Source organism: Hemicordylus capensis, chromosome 4, assembly GCF_027244095.1.
Source record: "Hemicordylus capensis ecotype Gifberg chromosome 4, rHemCap1.1.pri, whole genome shotgun sequence".
Taxonomy (NCBI): domain Eukaryota; kingdom Metazoa; phylum Chordata; class Lepidosauria; order Squamata; family Cordylidae; genus Hemicordylus; species Hemicordylus capensis.
The window spans coordinates 149,742,334-149,765,621 of NC_069660.1; the positions used below are offsets into that span (position 1 = coordinate 149,742,334).

The 23,288-nt window shown below is 44.7% G+C and overlaps 1 protein-coding gene across 1 annotated transcript; it reads right to left on the bottom strand.

Annotated features, from left to right (window-relative positions):
• Positions 1 to 2,592: 2,592 nt before the first annotated feature.
• LOC128323168 (uncharacterized) lies at positions 2,593 to 22,589 on the bottom strand. Its single transcript, XM_053245889.1, has 9 exons — positions 22,238 to 22,589; positions 20,822 to 20,995; positions 19,032 to 19,184; positions 9,360 to 9,464; positions 7,765 to 7,870; positions 6,727 to 6,789; positions 5,835 to 6,017; positions 2,940 to 3,040; positions 2,593 to 2,715 (listed from the first exon to the last, which is right to left on the bottom strand). Exons 1-9 carry the CDS (start codon positions 22,331 to 22,333, stop codon positions 2,593 to 2,595), a joined length of 1,104 nt encoding a protein of 367 aa, XP_053101864.1. The 5' UTR covers positions 22,334 to 22,589.
• Positions 22,590 to 23,288: the final 699 nt, after the last annotated feature.

Genomic DNA, 23,288 nt, shown 5'->3' on the forward strand with positions numbered 1-23,288 from the left:
TTGTTGTTGTCTCCATTATTTCTGTAGTATCATCTGGCCTGTCACCATTCCTGTTGCCATTCGGACTAGGCTCATCATTTGGTGGCTTAGAGGGTGATGATGCTATTTTTTGTATCTCTGGATCGCTTGAAGAAGGATCAGTTCCTGTTGTAATGGTTTCTCTGACTGTAGTGGTTGTTTCTGGTTTGTCATTTTTATCATCACCAACAGGGTTGTGTGTGCCATTTGCTGGATCGGTCTGTATGGTTATCGTCTCTGTAACTGTTGTGGTCCCTTCAGGTCTGTCATTTTTATCATTACTTTCAGGTTTGGGTGTACCACTTCTTAGATCAGTGTCTGTTATTATTGTTTCTGTTATTACTGTCTCTCTGACTGTTGTGGTCTCTGCAGGTCTGTCATTTTTATAATCACTTTCAGGGCAGGTCTCTGTTATGATTGTCTCTGTGACTGTGGTAGTCCCTTCTGGCCTGTCACTTTTATCGTCACCAACAGGGCTAGGTGTGTCATTTGCTGGATCAGTCTCTGTTATGCTTCTCTCTGTGACTGTGGTAGTCCCTTCTGGCCTGTCGCTTTTATCATCACCAACAGGGCTAGGTGTGCCATTTTCTGGATCAGTCTCTGTTATGATTGTCTCTGTGACTGTAGTAGTCCTTTCTGGTTTGTCACTTTTATTACCACCATCAGGATTGGTTGTGTCACCTGGATCAGTCTGTGTTGTTTCTGTGACTCTAGTAGTCCCTTCTGGTTTGTCACTTTTGTTAGTGTCCTCAGGATTGGATGTGTCACCTAGATCAGTTGGTGTTGTCCCCATGACTATGGTACTGCTTTCTGGCTTTTGGTTTTTATCAGCATCATCAGGAGTAAATGTGTCACTTGGGAGATCAGTCTGTATTTTTGTCTTTGCAACTATAGTAGTTCCTTCTGGCTTGTCGTTTTTATCATCTCCATCAGTCTGTGTTGTTGTTGTCTCTGTGAGTACTGCTGTAGTGCTGCTTCCTGATTTTTTATTTTTATCATCACCATCAGGAGTAGGTATGTCACTTGAGAGATCAGTCTGTATTATTGTCTCTGCGATTGTAGTAGTTGCCTTTGGTATGTCATTTTTAACATCACTGTCAGGGCTTGATGTGCTACTTGTTGGATCTGACTGTGTTATACTCTGTGTATAGAAGTTGTCCCTTCCGGTGTGTTACTATCACTGCCAAGTCTGCGTGCATCATTTGTTGGATCAGTCTGTGTTACTCTTGTCTCTGTGACTGTTGTGCTACTTCCTGGCTTGTCATTTGTATAACTGCCATCAAGCCTGTCTGTGTTGCTTGTTGGCTCAGTCTGTGTCATTGTTGATGCTCTGACTGCAGTAGTACTTTCTGGTTTGTAATTTTTATCATCACCATCAGGATTGGCTGTGTCTCTTGTTGGATCAGTCTCTATTATTGTCTCTGTCACTGTACTACTCTGTTCTGGTCTCACACTTCCAAAATCAACCTCAGGCTGAGGTGTACCTCTTAGCAGAACATCAGGAATGAGATCTGAATTATCTAGAGTTACAAGTTGCTCTGGCTTGTTCGTTGGTTCCTGACTTTGATCAATTTCTCTGATGGTCCGAGATGTAATTGCTGATTCTATTGTGTTTGTAGTATCTCTAGAATTTGGGCTTGATGGAGTCATAGTCTCTTTTTTTGAGCTATCAGCTACGGTTGGCAGCAATTCAGTTGGCATCCCCTCATTAACAGCAGTTGCACTAGAATCTTTTTGATTTTCTGAAGTTTCCATTTCACCAACTGTCATTTTTTCTTTGATTCTGGTAACAGATCTCTCTTTAGAGTTTTCTGTCTCTTGATTATGCTCTGCGGTTGACTCTTTAATCTCTTTCTCAATACTTGTAGTTGTATCTGTGAGAGGTGTAGTTGCCTTTTCTCTAGCAGCTGAAGTGATGACTGTGGCATCAACAGTACTGCTGTCTTTTTTATCATCCATACCTGGCTCCTGATTAATGGCTGTTGATTCTCTTCTTTCCACAGATGTTGTTTCCTTATCTGCAGTGGTTGCTTCTTTGGAATCTGCAGTTGCATCGGATTTATCAGTTATTAGAGTCCCTGTGGTTGTAATATCTGCTGTCTGTATTGGACTTGCAGTGCCTAAATTACTATTTGTGTCTTTAGTGTCTATTATTGTAGTCTCTTTATTTGCAGCTGTGATATCGCTTTTATCAATTTCATTTGTTGCTTCACTTTTTTCCATTCTTGTTACAGCCTGGCTGTTTGCATTGGTTGTGTCTCTGTCGGCTGTTGAAGTTGCTTCCATAGCTACAGTAGTAGTGTCTCTTTTGGATATTGTTGTTGTCCCTTTAGCTAGAGTAGTTGTGGTTTTCATTGCAGCCATCCCTGTGACTTTAGCCACAGTAGAAGTCAGTATATTACTAATACTTGAAGAAGTGTGAGGTGGCAAGCTAGTATTTGGCCTCAATGGTTTTGTGGTAGTAATGCTGAAGGATGTGGTTACTTTTTTGGATTGGGGAGAAGGGGTTTGGATAATATGGTCTTCAAAGAAGTTGATTCAATACTTTTATTTCCTTTGGTTGTACGCTCCGTGTCAGGTTGATTTGCAGTTGTAGAAGGCTCTCTTGTTGTGGTCATAGTTGAAGGCAGCCTTGTTGTAGTCATAGTAGAAGCTGACGTTGTAACAGCAGTAGAAGGCAGCTGCATTGCAGTCATACTAGGAGTTGCCACAGCTTTGGTTGTAGTAGGAGTTTGCTTTATGGTGGTCATAGTAGAAGACTGCCTTGTTGTGGTGGAAGGTTTCTTCACTGTGGTTGTAGTGGAAGGCTGTTTCCTTGTAACTGTAGTAGAAGCCTGCTTTGTCGTGGTTGTAGTAGAAGGCTGCCTTGTTGTACTAGAAGGTTGATTTGTAGTAGAAGTTGTGATAGTTGTGGTAGCTACTGTTGTCACTGCATTGTCTACCCCACTGCCATCCTCCTCCGAAATCACTCTTACAGCTTTGGATTTTACAGCTTTGGATGATGACTTTGATGATTTTCGAGCTGAGAGAGAGAGAGAGAGATCGAGAGAGATCTGATTGTTGTGTGAATATAACCGGTAATGCATTTTTTCATGCTTTTGAGAGAGAAAATACAGCTTGGTGGCCTTGGCTTCTATGGTTCTTAAATAGTGGTAACAGAAATTAATATATATTTATATAAACACAGATATACTAATGCAGAACTGGACAAAATAATAGTAGTTGATATATAGCCAACCTGCTGCTTCTGCTTTGCTACAAAGCTGTCTCATTGTACTTCAGGGCAGGGGGTGGGAAATGAATGTAAACAAAATTTGCAGCAGTTACATCCGAATTTGGATGGGAGAGTAATGGTGGTGCGGCTACGTTACATGTGAATGATGCACAGTATGTTGGATGTGCACATGGAAGAACAAGGTTTGTTATGAATGATGAACCTCAACCTCACAGGGGCTATTTTGATGGTAACTGTGATGCAAAATTCTTTGTACGTTAGGAGCATAACCCAGCCACAATTAAACATTTTCAAGTCCTATCAGTTTTAGTAAAGTGTGCCGTCGAGTCGGTGTCGACTCCTGGCGACCACAGAGCCAGGACAGGATTAACATAGTAGCAAATGTAGCATTTGCTACGGGCCCTGCGTTTTCTAGGGCCCCGCACGCCTGGCTTGAACGTCTGCCCCTTCTTTTGCTCTCTATTTGGTACTCTCTGCTGACTCTCCTCATTGCCTGCTGCTGCCCATTCTCTCGCCTCCCTCGAGAGCATTTAAGCAAGGTCTTCCTGGCACCATGGTATTGATTGGGTTATCTATTATGTTAAGCAGCACGGGAGGGAGTAGTAAGAACAACAATAGGAACAGATAGCTTGCAAAGGGGTCTCAAGGATAACTTAATCGCCAGGGAGTTGGTCCTTATTTGTTCAAACTGTAAAAGTTTTTAAAAACATACACAGAGAGAATAAAAGAAATAAAAACAGTTTAGATTAAAAAACACCCAACTATTAATGCCGGGCGGAAGAAAGGAAGCTAAAGAAGATGCTAGTTGAATGTTGCCAGTGTTTTCCGACTGACTGGGAGAGGGTAAAAATAAACAATGAGAACGTGTACCTTTAAGAGGAAAAAGAAAGCCGGAAGTAACTCAGAGGAGTCTCAAAGTTTAGTGGATCAATTGAGGGGAGCTTGGAGGGAGATTATATTATGGTCTTGTTGGGTAAGGTCACTTATATCCTCCTTTAGTATCTAGTGCTTTTGGGAGGGAATTTGGAACTGAAATAACTACTGCTGCATTGCCAACTTCATTAGCTTTACATTGGGATGCCCGTTGAAATTGTCCAAAGATAAACGGAGGCTGCAAACCTAAACACACTTACTAGGGAGTAAGGCTCATTGAGGTCAGTGGGACTTACTTCTAAGTAAACATGCTTAGGGTTGCACTGAATGATTTGTGCATTTCCTCCTTTTAATATTAAGCATGTTAGTGTAATTTAGATGGAAAAAGGCTGTGCCTCCTGCCAAAAGATTGTCTTTTGGATACTTCTGTTTTCATGGAAGTTGCTAATGCACCTCATCATAATCACATTCATTTGCAATACATCAACTATTTTAAATATACATCTGCTTTCCTGTCAGGCTTGCACAAGAGGTTAAACATATATTCTTAATATTGTCAAATGGCCCTTATAATGTGATGGCTGCTGGGATCCAATATGTTCTGCACACATTGGAATCAAACATCCACTGTTGTGTGCCAAAATTGCTAATAGGTTCAGATTTCTCAAAGTACAGAATTCCTGAGAACCTTTTAATTTAAACATTCAGAGTTTTGTTCCCCACCCCCTTTCTCTTTGTGAAAATAACTCCAAAGGAAAACCCATGGTCAGGAGTCACGAAAGTGTGTGTGTGTGTGTGTGTTTTGCAAAATTTGTTGACTGGCTGGCTCAGCTGAGTGGAGGCATGGGGTGGTTGGTGGGGGGGCACTAAGCAAATGAAAAAAATTGAATTACTTTACTATGCAAGTAAATAATTTATGTTTCAATATTTATGTGTATTTTTAAAATTTGGAGCCCCTTCATAACATATGCTACAGGCCCCACACTAGCTTAATCCGGCCCTGCCCTAAAGGAGTCTGCCTTCTTTGATGACACCCAGCCCACTGGGGTTCAGACCCAGACTGCACGAGTCTAAGAGAAAGGGGGAAAGAGATGAAATGTACTTTGGCGTCTTCTTGGACCAGGATGCCATCATGCACTGGAGAATGAGACTCTGCAAGGATGGACTACCAGCCTTCCTAAAGCCAGGGAAGCCTCTCTCAGCAACCAGCTTCTGAGGGCTCCTTTGCTCTTACCTGCCCACAAGTTGGATTACATAGGAACATAGGAAGCTGCCATATACCGAGTCAGACCATTGGTCTATCTAGCTCAGTATTGCCTACACAGACTGGCAGTGGCTTCTCCAAGGTTGCAGGCAGGAATCTCTCTCAGCCCTATCTTGGAGAAGCCAGGGAGGGAACTTGCAGCCTTCTGCTCTTCCCAGAGCAGCTCCATCCCATGAGGGGAACAATATCTTACAATGCTCACACTTCTAGTCTCCCATTCATATGCAACCCTGATTAGTTAAGAGGACAAGTCATGCTTGCTACCACAAGACCAGCTCTCCTCTCCAACAGGGAAAGGGTTGGCCAAGGCCTTTTTCTGACTGAGGTGAACAATCCAGATTGCCCTCTTCCCATTAATTCACACGGGCCACAGGTCATTGGAAAGTTCCCCTCACAGGCCCCAGGGACAGTGGAGTTGTGCTACAATGGTGGTTCCTCACTCACCAGGCACTGAGTGTTTGAAGTCTTTGGGGCATCTTTCTTTTTTCACATGCCGGATAAACCTTTTCTTTAGTGTGTGTACTCTCCCTTTAGCATGGTCATTAATGGCTTTTTGCATGACACAGATGGTGCTTTCTCCTGCACGCCGCACCTCTTCATCATTATGCTCGGCCATCCCTTCAAGCCCTGAGGGAGCAAGAGAGAATAGATCAGCTGGCCAAAGATGCACAGATGACTACCCTTCCACCCACCCCAACACCAGTGGGATGTATTTCTTTAGACTTCAAAGGGCAAAAAAACTGTGCCAAGACTTGGGCAACTTGATAGTAGGAGAGGGAATATGGGGGTGGGGGACAGCCACCAGGAACGCTTCTCTCTGCTCCCTTTGTGTCTGAACCTGACCGAGGCACAGAGGATACCAATAGGGCAGCTGGGAGGAAGCTTTTTCTAGCAGATGTCACATGAAAGCCACTTACAAGTTACTGGTTCTTGGGTAACCTAGAACGGAATCTGTATTCCCATTGTTCTCAAAGAGTCACAGAACGACTCCAGGGATTAGGATGGGGAAGATAGCTTGGTGATCTATCGGCTGTAGCCAACATGTGGGCATCAGAGACATAGCACCAGTGGCTTCCAGGGCCATTTCAGAGGCATGTTTTCTCTGAGAAAACAAAAGCTTGTCTGCCCTTCTCATTTTTCCAAGCCAGAACTTGCTCCAAACAGAAAGAGAAATGTACATGTGTTTTGGGGGCAGTGGAGTTGCCATCAACATCCATCCATCCACCCGTCCATCCATCCATCCATCCCTCTTCTCAGTGTTGCATCTGTCTTCAGGCACACTTGCTAGCAGAAGCCACTTGCTTCCCTCTCTGCCAAAGACAAATCTCCCACTTACATGTACAGTAAGAGCCCATATCCTCCAACGTGATGAAGGTTGCATCCTTGTGAGCAAGGTGTCCTATAGAGACAACGGAGCAAACAGAAGTCACCACCGGGGAATCCAGTCTATCAGATTAGACTATCTATCTACCTAACTAGTGGAGGAGGGGGGCGGAGCAGGATGGAGTGGCTGGGGTATGCCATGGCATCTCTAGAGACCTGAGCAGAAGGAACTCCTCCAAGACTGAATGAAGGCCTTATGGGCATTATGTTGCCCAACTTCATGGCCTGGCTACCGATAATTAACTGAACAATGCTTACTGGGCAATCCAGGTCAACCAGGAATGGAGGTGGTCAATACTCCATATGAGGTTACAGGCCAGTGTTCTGCTTGTGAAGTATGTACCAAGAAGTGGGGAAAGCGGAGGCGGTTTCAAATTTTGCCCAGAGAAAGAATTGTGACTATTTGCAGTGGGCAGGTGAAAGACTTGGGAGTGGCTCTTACCTCTGGAGAATTCAGCTGGTGCTGTGTTTAAGAGCAGTTTTGCCTATCAAGGTTTGCCTTGCTTCCCCACTGCTTAGGGTCCAAATGTATTACTTGAAACACACAGTTTGGCCTTTGAGTACTTGCATTTAAGGAGTGGGGCTGATCTGGATTGGGCCCTCACTGGGAGCCAAGCAAGGATTAAGCCTTCCCTCCCTCTGTGTCATGGTACTGATCTGGATGCGTGCAAGGGCCTAATGACATATTTAAAGTAACATGCAGTTAAATTGATATGATACACATACTCCAAATCTCCTGTACTTGCTTTCCTTTGTGCCTATTTAGAGACATCCTGCCGTTGAGGAGAGTACAGAACAGAACAACAAAGCATTGTTTCTACAGAGCCCAGTGACCCCTCCTTCCTGGCTCTGAGTTGTAGCATCTTCGGCAAGGGTGACTTCCATTCAAATCCTGAACTGCCTCACTTCTGGATCATGCTAGACCACAGATAGGGGTTGGCAGGGCAGGCTGAGGTCCATCACTAAAGAGGAAGGATACTGCCTCACTTACCGACAAAGAGTGCTGCCACCCTTGAGACTGCTGGCAGATTGTTGGAGGAAGGAAGCATGCAGCTGAAGGCAGCACCACGCACCAGATCCTTCTTGTACTTTTTTGTCTAACAGAAACAAAAAAAGAGAGGCAGTTCTGTGCATGCAAGACAACACTCTGTTGGAGATAAGAGTTCCAGTGCATCGACCTTTTGCACAGACTATCCCGATGACCACTAGGGGCATTGGGAGTAGAAATAGTGAGTAAGGGTCTCCCTAGCTGTTCCTATCTGTCTCTACTCTATGATCACTGATATGACTCCTCAAGCATTTCCTGTAGTGAGTCTCAGAATCCCTTCCTCTTGGAGAGCAGATGGAAACATCTCTCTCTCTGTCTCTCCCTAACTATTCATTATGTAGTCTATAGATAGGATTAGGTTTTTCCTATCCAAAGTGTACTTCACCAATAATGAAATCTACTTAATATCTAGATTCTGCAAGAATCTCCATGTTTATCCAGTTTCAGCTTCTATAAATAGCTGCAACAACTAAACTCTGTGTTCTGCTCTGTAACTGGAGTGGGTAGCTTCTTTAGTGCTCTGCTAATTAATCACAAAACCCATCATGGGTAAATTCACCCTCCAACAAGGTTATGGGCCCAGCAGCCTAAAACATCTACAGCAGAGTTTATTCCCCCCCCCGCTCCTCTTTTGGAAGTGCAACTGATTTAGTCAGAAAGAAAGCATGGATCCAGGAACAGCTCTCCCCAAGCTGGATGAAAGCAATTACGAAACTTGATGATTTCTCAGCTCACATGGCCAACCTTTTAGAGATGAACAGATTTCTAAAACAATGTGGATCTGAATTAAATGAGCAAATGTTTATCGGACTGATTTTACAATCTTTGCCTCAAAGTTTTGAGCCTGTGACCATGGCTCTGGAAGCATCAGGCACTAAGCTTAAATTGCAAAGCGTTATAGCAAGTCTGGGGAATTTTAGCTTTAAAAGGGAACAAGAAAGTTCTAAAAGAGAGGGGAGAAATAAATAAATTCTGCTGTAGATGTTTTAGGCTGCTGGGCCCATAACCCTGTTGGAGGGCGAATTTACCAGTGATGTTAATTAGCAGAGCACTAAAGAAGCTACCCCCACTCTGTAACTGGAATGCAGAGTTTAGTTGTTGCAGCTATTTATAGAAGACATATGGAGATTCTTGTAGAATCTAGATACAAAGTAGATTTATTGGTGAAGTACACTTTGGATAGGAAAGACCTAATCCTATATATAGGCTCTACAAGGTCTAACAGAAACAAAACAAAACAAAAAAGCAGTTCTGTGCAGGCAAGACAACACTCTTGAACCAGCCTTCTGCCACTGAGAGCCAGTCACTGTGGTGAGATGTCTCTGGCTGGGAAGACCAGACTTCAAACTACTGCATGAAGCTTGGTGGTGAGGTTGTGACCACTCTCCTTCCGCCCTTCCTCAGGGGTTGTTCTGGGGAGAACCCAGTGTAAGCTGCCCTGATTTCCAGCGAGGACAGGTAGAATTAACAACGATCAAGTCATGAGAAAGAATCAGCAAGTGGTATTTCAGGATCGCCGCAAAGGCAACTCAACTCACCACATATTTGGCCGCCTGATGGAGCACACGATGGAGGCTATAGGTTTTGGGGTCTACCCGCCACCTCACCTCTGGGACCAGCTGTTTCAGAGTGGCCTTTGTTGCCTGCAATACAAGCAGAGTTGAACTTCAAGACCTAAAGACAGACGGCACTGATAGCTTTTCATCAGATGCTCCCTCCAGTGGCAGCTTCTCCAGGATGAAGCTGACCTTGACCAGCCCTTCCTATTGATTTCTCCTTCTCCTACCTATGTTTACTTGGGAGTAAGTGCCACTAAGAACAGGAACTTTCCCAGATGGCCAGTTTTACTGCAGCAGGAAGTGACTGAAATTAAGCCATTTTGAGCAATGCACCAAAGTACTACTTTTTGTAGGACACATATAATGTGTCATAACTGCAAATCAGGAGGAACGCTGAATAAGGCTTAACAACAAGGGACTGCTGTAAATGGATCCTTCGTATGAACTCTTCCCTTACCCCACCTAAATGTTGCAAAGCTGCATTAAATCGCCATTTGGAAAAGCTCCAGGAGTTATTCCCAGTTTGCAACTCGGCCATCAGTGGTGGTTTTCCAATCTAAATAGTGCTCCCAGAATGCAGATCTGGGAGGTTTTCCAATCTAAATGCAGTGGTGGTTTTCCAATCTAAATAGTGGTCCTTAAATGCAGTGGTGGTTTTCCAATCTAAATAGTGCTCCCAGAATGCAGGTGTGCTGTTTAAAGTATTTGTACACTTGCGCCAAAGTGCAAGAATGCCAGTGCTTCACTGTGAGCATGTGCAAGTGGATCAGCACCACCGACATTAGACTGCATTGGATGTTGGCCAGTATGCAAAAGATGACTTGCAACTCTAACTTCTCTCTTCTGGAATGTTTTTGAAGGGAACAACCTTTGGTCTATTATTCAGACTGCTGGCAACTTGAAGAGCCAGAGAAGGAACAGCCCACGGGTGGTTCAGGCTTTCCATCTGCCCTCAGTTTAGCTCTTTACCCCAGGAGGACCATGGCCCCCCTTCTAGCCTCAACACCACTGTTCAGTCCAGTGTGGAAGCCAAGTCAAAAGCAAATGGCAATGAGCAGCTGAGGGACACACAAGGCGGCCTGGGAACTCTGACCACACTGAGGTAAAAAGTAACATGTGCCGTCAAGGCAATTTTGACTCCAGGGCGCTTTCCAGACTAGACTCTACAACGGGGTCAGGACATATCTCGGAAGTGTGCTTTCAGACTTCCTGCACTGTGACACCGCAGTCCCTACAAGGACAGCAGGGTGCCATTCACATTTCCAATGCTTTGTTGCGAATTTAATTGCTGAAATATAGAGCAAGGACGTCGAACATCTAGCATGAAAAAGTTGCTGGTTTTGGGGGGGGGGGTTATTAGTTGCTGCGAGACTGCTCCCCCTGCTGTTTACGTCCCAAATGCGACTTGCCCGAACAGAGGCATTGTGCTGCTGTTCCAGCAGCTAGTCTGGAAAGCACCCTGGTGCCCACAGAGCCCTGTGGTTTTCTTTTGGTAGAATACAGGAGGGGTTGACCATTGCCTCCTTTTGCGCAGTCTGAGATGATCCTTTCAGTATCTTCCTATATCACTGCTGCCCGATATAGTCCCAGCGGGGATTCAAACCTGCAGCCTTCTGTTTGTTAGTCAAGCATTTTCCCGCTGCGCCACTTAAGGTGGTTTCACACTGAGGAGTCTCCCCCTTTGAAAAAGACCTTTACCAATCTCTCAGTGGACCAATTTGCCTCTCTCTCAAGGGAGGTGCACAGAGCAATATTGCTTGGCTTCCAGGCCTCGCTCATCCCTTCTTAAAAATCAGACCGCTAACTGCAGTGACGGAAGAGAAGGGGAGAGATGCAGCAAACAGCAGAAGAGCTCAGGCAGAGAAGTGGCCTCTCCCATTGGACAGCCACGTAAGAACTCTAAGAGGCGGGTCTCACGATCCATGCAACCCGCTTTTGCCGGGTTTGCGGGGAGAGTGGGCTAAGCCCGCTCTCCCCACAGACAAGCAGGGCAGGAGCCCTGGGCAGCCGGATCAGCCGCCCACACAACTGCCGGCTCCATGACGGAACTGGCAGGGGCTGGCTTGTTTGGGGGCTGTGCTACCCCCCGAAGCTCCAGTATGCCCTGCGTGCAGGAGAGACCCCGGGAGGCGGCTTTTTGCCTCCCCTCTGGGGGTCTACTCATGAGTAGCTGCATCACAGAGCCATGCCGCGGCTACTCACGATTTTGAAAACCCGGGTTTGCGGAGTGCTTGCTCCGCAAACCCGGTTTAAGGGGAGGGGTACTTAGGTGGGTTAACCCCTAGCTCCCCTAGCTCGATTTCAGCTGATCGCCAGAATAGCCTCTAATTGTTCCTATTTGCCAGTGGCCGCCCATGTTTTCTGAGTTATGTTCCTTGTAAATCACTGCTCCTGCTCTTGTCCCCTTTTTTGTCTCTGGGATGCCTTATTTGTTATTTCTCATGTGTATTGCCAGTTCTGTTGTTCTTCAGGATTTCGTTCCCTCCATAGGAACATAGGAAGCTGCCATATATTGAGCTAGACCATTGGTTCATCTAGCTCAGTCTTGTCTACACAGACTGGCAGCAGCTTCTCCAAGGTTGCAGGCAAGAATCTCTCTCAGCCCTGTCTTGGAGATGCCAGGGAGGGAACTTGGAACCTTCTGCATGTAAGCATGCAGATGCTCTTCACAGAGCGGCCCCATCCATGAAGAGGAATATTTTACAGTACTCACATATAGTCTCCCATTCATATGCAACCAGGGCAATTGCTGCTTAGCAAAGGGCACTCTGTGGTGCACAGCATCTAGCAGGTGGAATATGCTCTTCAGGGCTTAGGCAGTAATCCTTGTGATGAGAACTGGGTGTTACCAATGAACCCCTATTTTCATTTGCAAAATGGTGGAAGGTATGTGCATTCAGTAGTGGCATGTCCCAAGTAAGATTAGAAGGACAGCTAAGTATGAGGAAGAAACTCACACTGAATTCCCTGGCTGTAAGCTGAGGAGTTCCCCATATAAGGGCAAACTGTGGCCCAGTAAGCATATGCACGTGTCTCTCAACTTCAGAGCTTCTCTCCTTGGTTTTTAATTTGTTTTTAACCATTTTTATCGGCTGGCATGCTTTTTTATTATGTGTTTATGTTTGCTAGCAACTGCATTTAAAGATACCGTGGCCTTGGGTTTACTGAACTGCCTAGGAAGATAAGACGCTGAAGGCTGACGCTGAAGGTTGAAAGCTGCACGCGATGGGAGCAAAGCACAGAAAGAAAATCTCCAAAGATAAAAAAGGTGGGAAAATGCCCCGTCCCGCATTAAACAACTTCTTGACTAAAACCGGAGGAGGAAAGAACACTCCCACAGAAAGGAAGGAACCACTTTTCACTCAGCTTCCTCAATCCGTTCCACTAAATGATAATCAGAAGGGAAACGTGGAGGATGCTTTCGTGCTGCTGAATTCCTCAGTGAACCCAGAAGTAAGCACTTGTAATAATCCTATGGAATGCTCTTTTGATTGTAACTCTCCCTTGACTTTTTGCAGCAGCAGTGAGGAGAGTGCAGTGAGTGAACCTTCTCTTATTCTTTGGATAATTCTGTCACGCAAAGGCAAGCCCCTTGTCAGAGACCTTCATTGGATTCTGTTGAGGGAGTCTCTTCTAGCATGGCTTTCTTGGTGCAAGAGTCTTTAAAGCTCCTATTCCATCGCTTATCGTTAATAACTGAACAGCTAGATACGTTGATTATTGAGCTGAGGAGGGACTCTAAGCCCTCCTCAATGGCTGATACTGCAATATTTAAGGAAGCCCCTGTCATCGTCGATGTCAGTGTGCAGACTGATACTTATTTTAATATTTTACCAGCCTCAAGGAACTTGAGAGCTCATTATAATCCTAGTGGGTCAGCTTCACAGTCAACTCCGGCTGACGCTGCATTCAGCCAGGAAAAGTTCTGTTTTCAATTAGTCTACCAACCTTAGTGGAATTCTAAAGAACAAATTGTTAGTTCTCTTGCATCTTTGTTAGCCTTTGCTCACAATGCCATTTACCTCGATTCCTTTTTAATTTTGGACCCTATTATGCCTCATATGCAAAAATTGCAGTTTACATTTGCCAGGGCTTTGATTCCACAGTCCTTACTACATATGAAGAACCATCTGGCTAAATGGGATATTTATCCCAGATGAGTTTTCATGGAGCTTAGGAAGCTAAATGTAAGTCACACAGGGTCCTCTCTGAAGAACTGAAGGGAGTCTAGGGTGAACATAGAGAAGCCTTCCACGAGCTATCTGTCTAGAAGGCATTCCGCTAGGGGGCATCAGGTCATATATAAAGCAGATCAGGTGAGCTATCTATCTTCTGCTCCCTCGGTCTGCGCTCCAAGTTCTGGCCCCGCGGCCTTTTCTGTGAGGGTTTGTTCCCCTCTCCACCTAAGTTAGCTTTGATCCCCCTGGGAGAATCTGAGGATTTCTTTCCCTTGATTTTGTCGGAAGTTGGAGCGCCCTTGGAGTCGCCCGTACCCGACCACCACTATGGTCAGTTAATCCCCCCTGAGAAGTTTCTTGATGTCCCCTTAGTTATGGCAATGGATGAGTTGTCTAAAATGAAGGAAGTACAAAATCCTCCCATTTACACCCATTCCTTGGAATCATCTGATGAGGAGAGTGATTTACTCCGGGAACCTAGATCCCTCCTTAAGGATGGACTGTGGTCTAATATTTCCAAATTGTCCCATCTTGAAACCATTCTGACAGAAAACTGCAAACATCTGAAGAGCGTTTTGTAGGCGAATCCTGGGAGATCGGTTAATACTCCCAACCCCTCTTGCAAGGGGCTCCCTCCCAATCTAGCTCTTAGAGAAGGTCCCTTGAGCTCTGAGCCTTTTGGACTTGTACCACACTGGACACAAACCAAAATCACCAACTTTTTTCCTCCTGCAGTTAGACAGTATCGCCTGTTGATCCAGACATCAGCCTACGCTCAGAGATGACTGTTTGGGCTGCAGCCATCTTGGAGTGGATTGCCAAATGCATCTTATAACTCAGCTTATTCCTCTGATGCCGTTCAGCTTTAAAGGAGAGTCTTCCCACTGGGATATGCTTCTGTGCGATATGTTCAGCCATCCTAGTGATTTAGTCACACATGAGCCTTCTCTTCCTAGAGGCTCGAAACATAGTGTTTCTGGTTGTAACCATATAAATTGGAGTTTTATTAGTTGGAATATAGCGGGGTGGGCTGGGAAAAGATGTAACCTAGCATTTTTATCTTTTTTACAAAAGTGGGATGCAGGGGTGTAGCTAGGGAAGAGGGGGCCCGTGTTCATCCCTCTCTCTGGTGGCCCCTCAGATTGAGGAAGACAGTGGAGAAAATAGGGAGGGATGGAGCTGGAGGGCCGTCAGGAACTGGGGGCCCGTGTTCTTTGAACCCTTTCGCTCAATTATAGCTACGCCCCTGGTGGGATGTGTTACTGCAGCAGGAAACATGGTCTAAGGAAGATTTAAATATCAACGGCTATGTGATTTATAAATTGTTGCCCACTCTGACTCCAATAGGTGAAGACTTAAAAGGGGGCTTGGCTTGCTGTGTTTTGCTTTCCTTAGAACTGGACTCCTTACGGTTGCTTGACTTTTTTCCTTTTGCAATGGCTGTTCTCATTAAAACCCCATGTGAGGACATATTGTTAATTAATGTTTGCATCCCCCCCCCCCCGGTTCCTCTTATGGCCCTATGGCTGCCATTTGGGATCAACTGGACTCTTATATCCTGGAAACTAGTTTGAAGATCCCGTGCGCTGAGATTCTGCTCTTGGGTGATTTCAATGCAAGATGTGGCCTGGATAATACTGAAGTAAACGCCTCCCATTTGTGGAGTGGGAGTGATAACTCAGATGGTTCCTTTACCCATATTTGCTTATCTAAAGATAGAGTCCTTAATAAGGCAGGGGCTAAATTGTTACATCTTGCTAGATCTTTTGATCTGATTCCTTTAAATGGCACTGTCCCCCCTGTCATCCCAGGTGAATTTACATATTTATCCTCTTGTGGCAGCAGTGCGGTGGACTATATTTTGGTTTCTCCCCTGCTGTTTAATTGGGTCATAGTGTTTGAAGTGGGCGATCAAGCTTTTAGAGATCACCTGCCCCTTCTTTTTTGCCTTGATATACCACGAGCTAGAAAAGATTGTTTTATTTCTAGCTCAGTTGAATCCTTCCCTACTAAAATGGGATGGAAGGTAAAATGGTCACCTGATGTGGAAAGGGCATTGAATATCCTGTATTCTTCTGCAGTTGGCATTGAGTTATATAACTGTGTTGTGCAGGCCCCGCCAGGAGCGCTAGCAATCTCCTGTTATGAGAAGCTTGAGGCTGAGGTTTCGCAAAAGATCCTGACTACAGGTCAACTGCACTCTTTCTAGAGAGGTAGGATGAATGACTCTAATGAGTGGTTTGACTCCCAGTGCAGGGATCTGCTTCCCAGGCTGAGGGGCATATATAGGGAATACAGAGCTGGTTCCAACCAAGTGCTCCCTCCAGAATATTTTACAACTAAGAAAGCTTATAAAATATGTGTGAGGTCTGCCAAGTCCCAGACACAGAAAAATATCTGGAGGAGATTAATTTTGGCCACTCATAATAAGGATAGTGGTGCCTTCTGGCACATTATTTCAGGTTCTACATATCCTAGAGTGCTTTTTGTGGTTCCTGCACCCGCTTGGGTAGCCCACTTTCATGCTCCCTTTAATGGAGCTTCGGCCTCTTTGGGTAATGATCCCTCCACCCTTGAGAAGTTGCCCTTGTGGCCACCTCTTACACTGGATGATATAGTTAATCTAGTTAGAGGTCTAAAGAAAAAGAAAGCGCCTGCTTCTGATCTCATTTTCCCTGTAGACAGTATTAGGTAACCTTGATTGGTGGGCTCATGTCCTAGCCAGTTTGTTTACCTCGATTAATAACAGGTGTTATTCCCTCTTCCTGGAGTGAGGCCATTGTGGTCCCTATTTATAAACATGGCTCCCCCTCCATCCCTTCCAACTATAGACCCATTAGCTTGTTATCGGTGATAGGCAAACTTTACGCCCATTATCTTTTGGATAAGTTGGAGGGCTGGACGCTGGAGTACCATATTCTAGGCCCCGAGCAGGCGGGATTCAGGGCTGGCCACTCGAAGCTAGATCACTGTATGGTATTATACCATCTGGCATGCAAGTACACAGGGTAAACTCTTTGTCGCATTCATGGATTTGCGAGCTGCTTTTGATTCCATACCAAGAGAGGTACTATGGGCTAAACTTCTTTTGTTGTTTGTAGTGAAATATCTATTGATAAAAGGCTCTTATTCCTAATCAGATGACTTTATGCCAATTCCACAATCAAAGTTAGATATGATCCTTCAGGGGCCCTAACTGAGCATATTCCTACCACCCGAGGAGTCAGGCAAGCTTGTCTGCTGGCACCTGCATTGTTTAGTTTATTTATTAATGACCTGGTCCAGGTTTTGGGAAGGGCAGATGCCCATTCTCCTAAATTGGCAGATGTAAGAGCAATGGCGTTGTTATATGCTGATGACATGGCGCTTTTATCTCAGTCTCGGCTTGGCTTAATGAGACTCTTGGAGGCATTTGCCAAGTATTGTAATATAAACAAACTTTCCATTAACTTTGATAAATCAAAGGTTTTGGTATCTCGAATTCTAGGAAAGTTTATAAATGCAGGATCAACCAGACCAGTATAGAACAAGTCACCAAGTTCAAATACCTTGGGACCTATTTCCAATCCAACTTGAACTGGAAATCGCAGCAGTTACATGTTATCTCCCTGGCACGTAACACACTATATGCCTTTTTGTGCTTTTTTAATGGAAAAGGTGGCTAATTTATACCAATGGCTTTGCGAGTGTTTTGAGCCAAGATTGTGGCTCAAATGCTCTTCAGAGTCGCTATCTGGATCCAAGGGGTCCATCCAGATATCGAATCGATCCAGTCTAGATTCCTTAGAGCCATTTTCAGAGTTCCCAAATGTGTATCTTATGCTGCTTTATGTTTGGAGACCAGCTCTTATCCGATCTCCTGTTTAGCTTGGGAGGCCTCATTCACACGCTGGCTTCTTCTTCTTCTTCTTCCTCTTCTTCTTCTTCTTCTTCTTATTATTATTATTATTAATTCGATTTCTATACCGCCCTTCCAAAAATGGCTCAGGGCGGTTTACAAAGAGAGATAACAAACAAATAAGATGGCTCCCTGTCCCCAAAGGGCTCACATTCTAAAAAGAAACATAAGACACACACCAGCAACAGTCACTGGAAGTACTGTGCTGGGGGTGGATAGGGCCAGTTACTCTCCCCCTGCTAAATAAAGAGAATCACCATGATAAAAGGTGCCTCTTTGCCCAGTTAGCAGGCTTAAACTCTGTTTAGACCCTGAGGGACCTTCATATGTTCAACATATGTGGAGAGACACCTTCCCTAATCCATGGTTGTCTGTTGTCACCAACAAATTGTTGGGCATGGGGCTTTCCCCCTCTCACATTTTCTCCTTGGGTTTTGTAAAGGCGAAGGCTATTGTCATTCAGCACCTAAAGGATATTGAGTACCAACACCTACTTGACTTTGGAAACAATATTGTTCCCCTTTGTACCTTGGCATTTCCCCTCCAGCTGGAAAACAGGCTGCTAGTTATCAAACCACTCTTCATTTTGTTAAGTTTAGGCCAGCCTTTGCTACGGCTAGGCTGAATGTATTACCTTCAGCCTTCCTTCAAAAGAGGTTCTCTAAAGAACCCCCTGTTTCCGGGTTGTGTCTATGTGGGGAGGGTAGTTTGGAAACAGTCACTCATATTCCTTTATACTGTTCCCTTTATCGTCATTCTAGGAATGAATTACTGCATCCATTACTAGAGCAATTCCCTGGTAGGTCTGATCCTTTTTATCTTAATTATTGTTTAGCTGATACCAATGATGAAGTCACCAAAGTGGTAGACAAATTTATTTATGGGGCGATGAGACAGACATCCTGCCACGGACTTTTATAAGTTTGATCTTATGGTAGTTTTAGTCTTACTTGTATGTATTGTTATATTTATTCTGCTTATTGTAATTCTGAATGGCTGTGTTATTGTCACTTTTGTTTTTGTTTGGCTTATGGCTGCAATAAAAGAACTACTACTACTACTACTACTACTACTACATTCCTTAATCATAGCCTGTATTGGTAGGTACAGAACAAAAGGTATGTATTGTATAGAGCAATTGACTGCTGGAGTGGGCTGCTTTGAGAGGGCACCCAGCACCACTAAACAAACCTGGAAGTGGTGGTGGGGAGGTGTCCATAACACCTTGTCCAAAAACCACCTTTGCCTGTGGAAAGAAACAAGCATGACACTGGAGGGTAGCGTGCTCCTAGTTACTTCTATGTATTCTTACAGCTCAATCCCATGAAGAATTCAGCACACCAAAGCTGACCAGTCCCAATGGACTTAGGGGGCCTAATATTTATATAATATTTCTGAATGTTGTTCTTGGCAAGGCCATAAATAAGCGGTGGAGGTGAAGAAGTTAGTCAAGAAAGGGCATGTAGGACAATGAACCCATGGAGGTTCATCAGCCTTGGGAGGAGAAACTGCACATGAGGATCCTGAGGATAATTCCTGCCTCCCCCTACAGAAGCTGTGCTGGTGGGAACTGACCTCAGACACCTGATCCTCATCCTCCAGGTGAATCAAAACATTCACAAGCTCATCCAGGCCTTCCTCAGGTGTACATGGAGGCCATTGCTCCCCAAACCTGGTCCGAAGCATCCCAAGATGTTGGATGGCTGCTGCTCGGACCGCGGCTTTCTCCTACGGATGGGAAACACAAGGGAATTATCATCAGCAGTTGCCTCTTTTCAATTTTCCTAGAGCTATGTCAAAATTCACCCATTTCAATGCTCTCACTTCATTGTATTTCTTGAGCCAACTTTCAGGGACAACATGAATGGGATTTGGGAGTTGCATTTGTAAATAAAGCAGAAACCAATATTGAAAAGTGATTCAATTATAAATCTCTGCTTGCTGTGATCCTCTGGAGAGGCCCATCTTGGCTTTCATTTCCCACCAGACGTTAACTTGGCTTCTTTGGGAAGCAGGGCCTTCTCTTTGGTGGATCCTTCCTTGTAGAACCTCTTCCCAAGAGAGGCCTACTTTTCAGAAAGCTGACCAATGCCTTTTCATTTTCTACCAAGCGTTTGGGGCCTGCTGGTTTGGTTGGTTATGCATTGGCTTAACTAATGCCCTGATTTTCATTCAAGCAACTGAGAGCAGCTAACATGTGGGTCCCCCAACACTCTGCCATCCAGACAGCTTAGAAGACTAGACCTGATGGAGTAGAATTGCATCAGGATTGCTCAGGCCACTCGCTACTTTTCCCCAGGACTTCTGAGCTGGATTTTGTTTTATAATTTCTTTCATTTTCTCATTGGTAAGTGTTGGTCAATGTTATGGAATGGATTTTAGCAGTAATTCTGGAAACCTGTTTAAATGGTTCCATGACTGAATGTTCTTCTTCTTAGCTACAGGTGAAACTCGGAAAATTAGAATATCGTGCAAAAGTCCATTAATTTCAGTAATGCAAATTAAAAGGTGAAACTGATATATGAGACAGACGCATTACATGCAAAGCGAGATAAGTCAAGCCTTAATTTGTTATAATTGTGATGATCATGGCGTACAGCTCATGAAAACCCCAAATCCACAATCCCAGAAAATTAGAATATTACATGGAACCAAGAAGACAAGGATTGAAGAAAAGAACAATATCGGACCTCTGAAAAGTATACAGTATACTGTGCTTGATTGGCCAGCAAACTCGCCTGACCTGACCCCATAGAGAATCTATGGGGCATTGCCAAGAGAAGGATGAGAGACATGAGACCAAACAATGCAGAATTGCTGAAGGCCGCTAATGAAGCATCCTGGTCTTCCATAATACCTCATCAGTGCCACAGGCTGATAGCATCCATGCCACGCCGCATTGAGGCAGTAATTGCTGCAAAAGGGGCCCAAACCAAGTACTGAATACATATGCATGCTTATACTTTTCAGAGGTCCGATATTGTTCTATTCTACAATCCTTGTCTTCTTGGTTCCATGTAATATTCTAATTTTCTGGGATTGTGGATTTGGGCTTTTCATGAGCTGTACGCCATGATCATCACAATTATAACAAATTAAGGCTTGACTTATCTCGCTTTGCATGTAATGCGTCTGTCTCATATATCAGTTTCACCTTTTAATTTGCATTACTGAAATTAATGGACCTTTGCACGATATTCTAATTTTCCGAGTTTCACCTGTAGTTGCCTTGAGGGCCTATGGTGAGACAAATGGGACAGGGATTTAAATCAATAGTCTGAAGAAAGACCACACACACAACTGCCAGGAACCAGGGAAGAGGGGCTTGCACACATTCAGCTGCCTTGCAAACGCAAAATACTCACGTGGGCAATGTAGCCACAGTAGATGGATGCCAGCTTCCTAATATAGGCCTCTCCTCTCTCTCCACTGACACTGTGGAGGGCAATTTCCACCAGCATCATTAGCTCGGGTATAACGTCTGGCTTGCATGCCATTCCCAGTGAGCTTAAGAGAGACAGAGGTATAGTCCAAGGGTCCTAGTCAAAAGAGATGGCTCCGTTAAGAAATCTTGAGATCCAGCAGTTTCTCAGTTTCCACACCTCAGCAGCTGCTAGAAATGGCTACAGATCCTTTGCTGAGGGTGACGTTCCCACAGTGTCTCCCACAATGTAAGTAAATAGAATGAAGCTGCCTTCTACTGAGTGACATGTTTGTCTGTCTGTCTAGCCTAGTACTGTCTACTGACTGGCAGTTCCTCTCCAAGCTTTGATTCTTTTCCAGTAGAGCTACAGTACGTACATTTCTTTGAACTGGAGACACCAGGACTTGAACCTGGGGCCTTGCTGAACGGTGGCCCTTAAGGTTTCAATGGTATCACCACCAACCCCCTTCCACCAAACATACAGCTTCTTGCCAGATGGAGTTGGATACACATGGCCATTGAGGTTATCAAAACAGCTCGTCCAAAAGAAATATTGCTCCTGACTGCCAAACAAGCAAATGGAGGAAACTACAGTATCATGTGTGTCAATCTCCCACTGCCTCCCTTCTAGAGCACAACATTCCCACCAACGGCCTTCACAGCTACAGGAAAGCATTATGCTGGAAGCATCATTAAAGTACATCAGGGTTGAAAAATGCAGCGTCACCTAAGTGAACCTGTGGGTGCTTTCCCTCTTTGGATGTGTTAGAACTCAACCGTACCCAGACCCTGATAAGCCCCGCTCTGGAGAGGACATAGATCAGGACCTTGCTGTTAACTCCTTAGACTGGAGATCCCAAAGAGTCAACAGGTCCTGAGGGACAGCCGGAGCCTGCCTTCCTTTGGTGACACACAGCCCACTGGGGTTGAGATGTCAAGGGATCAAATGATCCTCAACTGGAGCCTTGCCCCAGTTCCAGATCTCCAGTCACCACCCTGGGACCTCAGGAATAGCAGCAACAAGGCCAGGTTAGAAGCCCACAACCAGTGATGAATCATCTGTGAAGCTTCCTGAAGCCTATGTTCCCACATTCCCACTTGGGAGGAAGAGGCAATTACTTGTACTTGCCATGGATCAGGACACAGCTGAGATCCATGAAGGGGCAGAGCAGCCAACTTCTATCAATACTCGACAGTCTCTTCCTGTCGCTGCTGGTGCAAAAGCTCCACACAGTAGTTCCTCAATGAACTACTCTATCCTCCGGACTGATTTCCCTACGTCTCCCTGGGGTCAGGGTTGCTCAGTCTCCCCACCCCACCCCCCGGCCCTTGCTCTAGTTCTCTGGGTATCACTTACCACTTCTGAATTCAGCAGAAGAGCGATCCCCTGGAGGCTTAGCTTCCGTACCTGAGCGTTGTCATGGCTGAGACAGTGGAAGATGAAATCCACCATCCTCTGGTTGGCCTCCACAATGTGCTGGTTTATGAACAGCTGAACAGCCCAAAGAAGACAAAACCCACAAGTGACTAGGTGGTAGAAAGGAAGATTAAGTACAATTTGTTTTTCTCTACTGCGCACTTTGCAAAGAGAGGGTTCCAGTTTCGTACACCATACAAAGTTCCATAGGGCATAGCTATACCACACTATAGCTACATTGTTGAAGCAGTATTCCCTCTGCCCCCAGGAAGACTGGAAACTATTTCTGCAAGGCAGGACAGAGATCGCTAACCTTTCCAACACCCTCGCCAAACTGTAGCCCTGAACAGTTGTGGGAAGAAACCATGCCGGTTACATTAGTTGATATTATTATTTATTATTATTATTATTATTTATTATTTGTTTACACAGTCAGACAGATGTTATTGACGGGTTTGTTTTATCCAGACATCGAGTCCTTCCCAAGGACCTGGGATGGCTGAATTTTATTGTCAGTGTTGTTGCTGTTGTTATAGATATTGTCACAGAATATAGGCTGTTCCCAGTAAAGTTGCTTTTTGTAATTGGCTGATGGTGATTTCTGTGGCCCCTATGGTGTTGAGATGCTCTTCAAGGTGTTTTGGAATTGCACCTAGGGCGCCAATTACCACTGGGATTATTTTAGTCTTTTTCTGCCACAGCCTTTCTATTATTATTATTATTATTATTATTATTATTTATTTCAATTCACACAAAGTGATAATAAATAAATAAGATGGATCCCTGTCCCCAAAGGGCTCACAATCTAAAAAGACACCTAAGACAGACACCAGCAACTGTCACTGGAGGTACTGTGCTGGAGGTGGATAGGGCCAGTTACTCTCCCCTTGCTAAATAAAGAGAATCACCACGTTAAAAGGTGCCTCTTTGCCAAGTTAGCAGGAATTAATTAGCAGGGATATAATTGATAAAGGTTCAAAGTGGAGATACT